General features: G+C 36.2%; 1 protein-coding gene across 1 annotated transcript; it reads left to right on the forward strand.

Annotated features, from left to right (window-relative positions):
* Positions 1–2,734: 2,734 nt before the first annotated feature.
* timp2b (TIMP metallopeptidase inhibitor 2b) lies at positions 2,735–9,414 on the forward strand. The gene is made up of 5 exons (XM_052552141.1): positions 2,735–3,068; positions 6,946–7,046; positions 8,167–8,275; positions 8,395–8,519; positions 8,610–9,414. The coding sequence occupies exons 1-5, from the start codon at positions 2,750–2,752 to the stop codon at positions 8,805–8,807; spliced, it is 852 nt and encodes a 283-aa protein (XP_052408101.1). The 5' UTR covers positions 2,735–2,749; the 3' UTR covers positions 8,808–9,414.
* The last annotated feature ends 55 nt before the right edge of the window (positions 9,415–9,469 follow it).

Raw genomic sequence — 9,469 nt, forward strand, 5'->3', positions numbered from 1 at the left:
CCCATTAGTTTCCTTCTCTCTTTGACCCTCTGTTGCCTAGTGTCTGGTATGCTGTCTTCAATGATGATCTCATGTCCTATGTGCATTCTCCAAGATTCTCCTGCTTTCCTCCTTGTTCCTCACTCTTCACCGTAGACACAGCATAACAAATATTTATTGTTAGCCTATTTTAAAATATGCATTATATTGTACTTAAAAAAATAGTAAAAAGTAGAGAAATTAGCAAAGAACAAAATTTTTGCACTTTAAATGATGCAATTCACTTTTTTTCAGTTTGTCTCAAATCTTATGGATAATTTAAGATGATAGCACAGGTTAAAAAAAATATAATATACTTACATTTATGCCACACTTATATCAAGAAACAAAATGTAATAGCGAGTTGGTGGGCAGCCACCTAGTAATTTCCTGGCTACTGCATAATAACATGCTGGAAATAGACAATGACATCATAGCAATGTGAAGGCAAATTTTCTATTTTTTATATACAAAAAAACAAAAAATAATAATTAAAAATGTAATTTACATAAAGTGTATGGGTGTGAATCTTGTATTCCAGCCAAAATATCTACTTAGACAATGAGCAATGACCATTTTGTCACACTAGAGTGTAAATGAGCAGTCACCAAAATCATAAAAACATTATGTTCCCTGGAACCCTTTTCAAACTTTTGTTATTATATACAAGTCATTGAAGTGTTTAAAACAATGACTTCCCAAACTAATAAATGACGGGTGAACCACAATAACACATTATGAGGGCAAGAGATTTTTTTTCTCCCACATTTTGTTTTAATACGTAGATTATGGGAAATTGACACATAATTACTATTTGAAGAATCCCCTTTATTCCAGCTTTTGCTAACAATGACCTAGAGCTCATTTTAGGACTAAGAGGGTCTCCCTCTCTAAATGAAGGGAGGGCCAGACATAGCTTTAGGTGGTTAAACATGTAGTATTGTCTGATTTCGTAATATGTCTGAAATCACCTAATTTATATTCGTTTTGATTGCTAAGGCACGCTCCATTTAAGAAAGTCATCAGGAGAGAAAGAGAGAAAGGAAGGTGTGGGTGGAGGATTGGGTGAAAGGAAGATGCAGAATGTTTCCCTGGATCTTTGGACTTTCTTTATTATGTTCCAGCTGTTTTTAGTTCTTTATTTATCTTTACATATAACTAACAATGACATAATGCAGTCCTTTATTCTCAAAATTATTCTTTTGTTCCATGTCCAAATGAGTGCGTTATTTCTCTCACTGAATAAATTAAACTTATACAAATTATCCTTACACAGTGTGAAGGACATTTTCCTTCCCCAACATTCAAACTTAACATTTCAAACACAGAGATATGGGAAATATCGTTCCGTTAATTTAAGTGGCACCAAATCACATCTTAAAGATATTCAATTAATAGAAAAATAATCTGCGAGACCTGACAAAAAACGGAGCACAATCCTACCCACGTCACAAGTCAAAGACATGTCACAATATATTCGACAGCTAGCAACTGTAACACAGGTTGACCCTAACACGGGAAGTCTGGGAACGTCTGATGGGTGGACACACAATCCGAAATTCTTTTGCGCCACGATCTGAACTTGTGTGACCTCACGCGCCTACGTCAATCATGCACGCGTGTGTCAAACGAAAGGGGAATAAATCCCGTTTTGTGAATAAAGCATAAAATGTAAGAACGATAAATAAATGATCACACACACGCACACACACAATAAAACGCGTAGATTTATAGACTAGCGACAAGTTTCATTTGCATGTCTTATTCAACTGGCAATTGCATTTATTAAATTGTTGCATTAATTAGAGCGTTCCATGTGCAATTCTATAACATTATATAAAAATATTTATTTATAAAATAGTCAACTTTGCCCCATCTTAGATAATAGAATGGATGTATGGATTTAAAGATACAGTTTACAACTTTGAAGGCATTTTTTAAAATCACATAACTGGGCTAAGACTCATCATCCCACTTTATAAATGTTGCAGGCAAATACAATTTCATAAAAAGGCCTGTTTAAAAATCATAGCAAAATCCAGTAAAAAAAAAAAAAAAAAAAAAAAAAAAAAAAAAAAAAAAAAAACATTAAATGTTTGGTCTAAATTCCATGAAATATAATGTAGGATAAAAGTAAAATAATACTCTTTATTCATAAGAAGGGGCAAGGCACTGGCTCAGTTTACCCCATGACTTTTGGCCCGAATTACCCCACTTCTACCATTCTAACAATCGTGTGTCATCCAGAATAAAGCTGCTAAAAGTATTATACAAAGAAAAACACGTGTGATAATTTTTCCAGATTGTCTGTCATCTTCTGTAAAGAAAACTCTTTGTACTCAAACGTGGGCCTCTTTTCATCATGGAGTGAATAAAATGGATGACCCCTTCATTTGTAGTCATATATCACTAATTTTGTTCAAGTTTAGAAACAAGGTGTGGCTCAGCTTCTTATGTATTTGATATTTAATATTTTGTATTATTTAGAATTTGATAAGTAATAATGCTAGTCTTTAGTAACTGGTTTAATCCAGGGAAGTCAGTGGTCATTGTAAGGTCAATGGGGCACCAGACGTCAGAGGCTCACCATTACCCAATTTCTTTGCTGCAATACTGTCATTAATTCACAATAGCACCCTTGTTTTTACTCTGCTAACGTAAAGACGATGAGAAAATGAGTAAACGACCTAATCAACGAGGGCATGATGACTAAGTCGGGACAAAAAGTCATATGGGCGGAGCTCAGATGCGAATAAAAAGCAGAGCGCACGCTGTCCTGACACTACAGCCTTCTCATCAGGTTAGCACTTTCTCTCCTGACAGGTTTTCGTCTCACCCTTTTGTGAAGTCCGCGTTTCAAAGGCAGCCGGTCTTCATTTGGGAAATCCAGTACGCGTCTGCTTCTAGTCTGTTCCTCGCTCCGCTGAAGATGAGCCGCTCGCGCTGTGTTGCTCTGCTGCTGTTGGTGCTCTGCGGAGCCGCTGAGTTCGCCGAAGCCTGCAGCTGCTCTCCAGAACATCCTCAGCAGGCGTATTGCAATGCGGATGTCGGTAAGATTCCATGCTTTTAACCGTTTCATATCCATGTCTATAGTATATCAATTCAATCTCATGTGCGTAGTTCTGCATGTCTAACTATGTTATACAGATTCTTTTATTCTAAAAAAATACTATAAACTTTTATGTTCGTTTCATTTGGACTGAATCAATACTATTGCGTTTCAAATGCCAAAGGGAACCAGCATTTTTTGCATTTATGTAAGATTTCATTCATAGGAGTGGACAGAACCTCGGATGTAGAGACCTCTAGGTTCAGAATGGTAAAAATGTATATGAGCTGTGCTGTTATGAATATAACAGGGCTCTCAAAAGAACACAACATCTTGAAAACAGTGTAGCATTTTAGCTTTGATTTTTCTCGACTGAGTCCTTGGGACTCGATACATAGGCTATAGGCTGCTTACTATGGCAGAACACAGTACATTATCCATAACTACCCAAAACTAACCCTATAATATGCACATGTTGTTAATCAATGGCATGAACTCACAGTATAGTAAATGTGTTGATATTACTAGATAGACAAAAAAACAAAACAAAACAAAAAAAAAAAAAACACTGAAAGGTGCTTTTTTATATCTAATTAGATTATTTTCTCGCTTTCTCTCGCTCTTATTTTTTGGAGCTTCTTAGGCAAAAACTAAAGGATAAGACTTTTCATAACACATAACTGATGAGTGCTACATTATATAATAAGCGAGTTCTAAACAAAAGACCCAAAACGATACAATGAACTAACATGATTAAAAAAAAGGTGGTTCTGACGGTAAGCTCTGATTTGATGAGTCACATCCGTAAGTCGTTAGAAAAAAATTTAACACACCTGTTCAATTCTGTGTAACAGTACACCAAGGTGTGACATTAAATAACCACAAAATTAATGCAAGAATGCATTATTCTCTTTATATTCTTCGCTCTAAAATGTCAATGGTATTAAGCAGTCTTATCCACTGATAGCTGTGCAAATGTGTATCACTTTTCATACTTGGAAACATAATAATGTTGAAGCGATGGGAGGGAATCTTAGACCTGATTTTAGCTTTATTGCGTCCCTGTGTTTAAGCTGCCTCTGATGCTCTGACCTTCAGTGTCCCTTCAGTACCCTGCCATTACATGACCTGTGCGTTTTCCATTGTTTGTAGTTGTAGTCAAGAGACCTCTTTCAACCGACTGATTACAGCTTCAGAAATTGGGAAAGTATTGCCACATGCTAGCAACATATCGTGGTGCACCTTCGATGGTCATTACATGACTTGCAATGGTGAGACTTGGGCTACTGGAGGCAGTCACGGTCATGGTGTACCCCGAGACCGCACACCCACCTATGCATTTAGTGATTTGCTAAAAAACAACATCTGGTGCCCACCACAGGAATTGGTAATCCCATTCATGTATGCAGCACCATGATGCTGACTGTTTGAAACTCCTACATGACCTCGGCCCAATGGTTTTTAAATTCAGCCTACACTCTTAAAAATAAAGGTGCTTAAAAGATTTGTCACAGTGATGCCATAGAAGAACCATTTTTGGTCCCACAAAGTACCATTCAGTCAAAGGTTATTTAAAGAACCAGCTCTTTCTTACCTTTTTAGGATCTGAAGAACCTCCTTTCGCCACTTTGGTGAAACAGAAAGGTTCTTCAGATGTTAAAGGTTCTTTATGGAATCATTTAGACAAAAAAAAGGTTCTTCTATGGAACAGCTTAATTTAATTCAATCTGGATTCAATTTAGTTTCAATAACAGTTTCAATGTTATTAGAGTTCATCCATTATGAAACATGTTCAGTCCAGCAGTAAAGCAGCTCTACAAGGCAATGGTGTCATTATTCAGCTCAGTGTTGATTCAGTTCAGTTTAATAACAGTGTCGGGCATATAATGACACCACACACAATGACTCTCAGAAAAAAAGTTGCGAGTTGTTAAATGGGCCGTTTTAACTTTTCCTGCAATAGATGATTAGAGGTGACTTGTAGGTTCCCCCTTAACATGTGTACGGTGTCCCACGTGACCTGTGTAAATGAATAATGTGGAGGGCTCTCGTTTCACCTCACATACCTGGAGCTGAAAACAGCACCCACACTGTGTGTGTATCTTCGGTGTGGAACGAATGTGTGGAAAAGGGAGGCTGTGATTAAACCAGCATAAACCCTGTATGTGTGTGTAGTTACTGATGAGGGAGGCATGCCTCACTTGAGACTGGGATCCTGTGGGTGTACAGTATGTGGCATTCTGAGTGTGTGGCCAATAGAAAAGACACTCTGTGTTTGGGCCTAAATATGCACACGGTATGTAGGTTATGGGCTCTCTGAAATGCCAATATATAACTGGAAAGTGTTTTATAGGGATATTTTACCTTTCTTATTCCTATACACTACTGTAGCATTTAAAAGTTAGGGGTCAGCAAGATATTTGACTGTTTTCAAAAGAATCCTCTCATGCTTAATAAGTCTGCATTTATTTGCTCAAAAATACTGTAGAAACTAATACTTTAGAAACAAATATTGGTAAGTTACCATTGAAACTATCGGTTTTCTATTTGAATATATTTTAACTTATCCCTATATGAGGAATTTTCAGCCTCATTACTCGTTCAGCATCATATAAACGTTTCTTATTACTATCAGTGTTGGAAACAGTTGTGCCGTTTCATATTTTTGGGTAGCCCATGATAATTATTTTAATAACACTTCATTTTAGAGGACAATTAACTAGTTGCTTATTAGCATGCATATTACTAGCACGTTGTCTGTTTGCTAGTACTTATAAAGAAAATCAATCTCTAAATCCTACCCCACAGCTAAAGTTAACTACTATCTTATTAACTATTAATAAGCAGCCAATTAGGCGTTTGTTTCAGGGGAAAACTCTTTAATAGTTAATATGTGTTCCCTATTCTAAAGTGCCACCATTCTTGTTTTTCCAGGATTCTTTGATTAACAAAAAGTTCAAAATAACAGAATTAGTTTGAAATAGATTTTTTTTTTAACATGTCTTTACTGTGATCAATTGAATGCATCCAGGTGAATAATAGTAAAAGTTATAATTAAAATCTTACTCAAAACACAAATTTTGGGGAAAGTTACTTTTAAAAATATTGCATTACTCCTAAAAATAAACTAATAGCATTAGTGACTTTTTTATGGTGTTACATTAGTTTTGCATTACTTTTTCTTACCTGGATTGGGCCTGCTAACAAAAAATAAAAAGTAAATAAAAAATAACACTGTTATTTAAACACACACACACACACACAAATGTGATGTTTAACTAAAGTCATGTAATCTTATTTGTATGGTTGAATTGGACCTACAAATGTCAGCAGTGAGATAAAAAATACATGCCAGCGACCTTTCTAATGCAAAGCAATTCCTTACTCCAGCACAGAACTCCATGGGAACCATCCAGCAATGCTCTAGCAACCGTCTTAGCAATCCGAAGTAAGCAGCGCTCATGGAAAAGTCTAGTCTTTCAATGTCTCTTTTGTTAAAAGCATGTGATCCTGAGTTTGCTTATTGATGGAGAGATGGATTTGGGCTGAGCATTTGGTATTTGTATGTCAGCAGCTCTAAGGGGAACAGGCAGGGTGAGGGTGGAGATTAAAGCGGCAGGGCGAGCGGGGGGCAAACTGCCTGCTAGAGTCAGACTGCTGACTGGCTTCCTGAATATCAGGCTGGGAGCACATTCCTCGCACTGCCCTCCGCTAATCAAATACTCATGTGTCTCTAACACTCAGCACCTGTATTAAACCATCTTACTCTTTAATTTAAGGTTCACCCATTTAGGTCAACAGTGGGTTAGAATGTACAAGAAACATTTCAAGTTAAATGGTTTATATTTGAATGGGGTTTTCTCTCTTTGTTTTTGTAGTGATCAGAGCCAAAGTAGTCGGACGAAAGGAGGTGGTCACCGGCAATGATGCCTATGGCTATCCAATCAAAATGATCCAATATGACATCAAACAGATAAAGGTTAGTGGAGTATATTTGTTTCATTGTTTAAAACCTACACTGATTTTATTTTCAGGAAGCTAAACACTGAATTACTTTAATTATGACTTGTGTATAGTAACTGCGATTCACCAAGTTGCAACATACTGTAGCCTCATTAGAAAAACATTCCACCAAAACTCCAAAAACATACTTATAAGTGAATGCAGTTTCGGGTTCAAATGAACCCTAGTAGCAGTAAAACTCTAACAACTTTTATTCATTTTCAAATAAATTTTAGGGACTATATTGTTTAATAAAGATTTATTTTTGCACAATTCCTTGCACAATACTATGTAATAGCTTCAAAAATAAATTTGTAAACTAATATATTTTGACATTTGCAACACCATCTTCTCATCTGTGGCTTTTCTGGCATAGTAAACTTGCTTGAAAGCTCACCTGGTACAGCATTGCACTTAGGAAAGCACTTAGGAATGGACCTCATTTAAAATTAAAATAAAAACCTTAAGAACTTGTAGAAACAAGCAAGTTAAAATAGCATGGTTGCTTCAGCAAAAGTGTTTGTTTTTGTTAACAACAGTTAGGTTCAGTTTAGGTGGTATGATATACAGTATGCAAACGTGATTAGCGCCACTCACCGGACATTTCATTTCCGAACTTCTGCAACACATACAACAACCATTGTAATGAAACTGCCAGATTCAAGCTAATCCATTTTGGATAAAATTAAATAGGCTGTTGTTAGCACTACTCGCTAGACATGTCACTTTGAAAGTGTCACAAAATGCGCAATAAGCAACCTAGTATCATTTTGCCAAAGGCACATTTTTCTAATAAGTCTATGATTGACTTTGTTGCTAATGACTTTAAAAGACTTAACAGCTACATAAATTATTCATATGTCCTATCTTTATATTTCAATTATTTTCTTTGCTAAATATTTGCAAACAAAGAAGGCATACCAATTATTATAATTTATTTTAATAATAGTGGCACAAATACTTTAATTGTCTTTACAAACCATAATATTTCAATAACAGTAATCCGACACATGAATGCAGCATGTTTACAATGATAAACCAAAAGAGAAAGCCAAGACTCTGTCTTTTAACTGCTTCGTGTCATCTTCTTTCACTAGATGTTTAAGGGCCCTGATGGAGACATTGATACCATCTTCACGGGACCCTCCTCATCTTTGTGTGGGGTCAATCTCGAGAGCAATGGCAAAAAGGAATACCTGATTACTGGTAAGAGGGACTACTATATTACTATGTTGTGAAAAAATAGTGTTCAAGAAACAGCATTAGCTTCTGTAAACTGTAGAAGCGATAGCTTTATACCAACACTGTTTCATTAATCTGCACAGGTAATATGGATTCAAATGGCACACTGCGGATAAATCTTTGCGACTACGTTGAATCTTGGGAGTCTCTGAGTATGACACAGAGGAAGAGTTTGGGTCAGCGTTACCAGATGGGCTGTGATTGCAGGGTATTGCTATCTATCTATCTATCTATCCATCCATCCATCCATCTTCAATCTTCACGTTCTCACGGTTCTTCTCCTCTTGTCTTTGTGCAGGTCGTCCAGTGTCCCATGATTCCTTGTTCCATTAATGACCCCAAAGAGTGTCTTTGGACTGACTGGGTGCTGGAGGGAACAGTTCAGGGGACCCAGGCTCAGCACTATAACTGCATTAAGAGGAATGACAGCAGCTGTGCCTGGTACCGTGGATCTGCCCCTCCATCAAAAGAGTTCATGGACATTGCGGACCCATAAGCAAGTCCTCAGCTCGATCACTCATTCAGAAAATCCCCCACAACACAGCTTACCTGAGCTTAAACTCACACCTTAACTCTGCAGATGCATTCTAGAGCTCATGAAACCTGTCAAGAACATGTTTGAATCACCCCAAATTCAAAAGAAAAAGATAAAATAGATGGTAATATTTTTGTATGAATGAATTAAAAGAAATAATGAATATTTTATATAAAGAAAATTAAGTTTGAAAGAATATAAAAACACATGTCCTCCAGATTTTTTGTTTTTATTGTAGTATTATGAATAGATATTCTTATTATTGTATTACAGTATTTAGATTGTAGAGAATTACAAACAAACTAATAAGTAATACATCCGAGCACTTCCGATTGTTATGCTGGAAATATAATGTTGTATATTTTTCTTTTGATTTTAGGGTGAATTATGGTGAAGTAATTCTGTAGCATGAAAGGATGCATACATTTGTTTGCATGTTATTACATCAATTAAATCATACCTCTAGTGTATTTTTTATGACAGGCATAAAAGTTCTCTTAAGCACTTTGAGAACGTTGTGAATTGTTTGTGTAATATTTTTTGCCAATAAAGAGGAAATCAGTTACAACATTGTTTTTCACAGCTTGAGTAAAGAGTTCTTGATATGTTGTCATTATTATTCT

This window comes from Carassius gibelio, chromosome B3 (assembly GCF_023724105.1).
Source record: "Carassius gibelio isolate Cgi1373 ecotype wild population from Czech Republic chromosome B3, carGib1.2-hapl.c, whole genome shotgun sequence".
NCBI classification, from domain to species: domain Eukaryota; kingdom Metazoa; phylum Chordata; class Actinopteri; order Cypriniformes; family Cyprinidae; genus Carassius; species Carassius gibelio.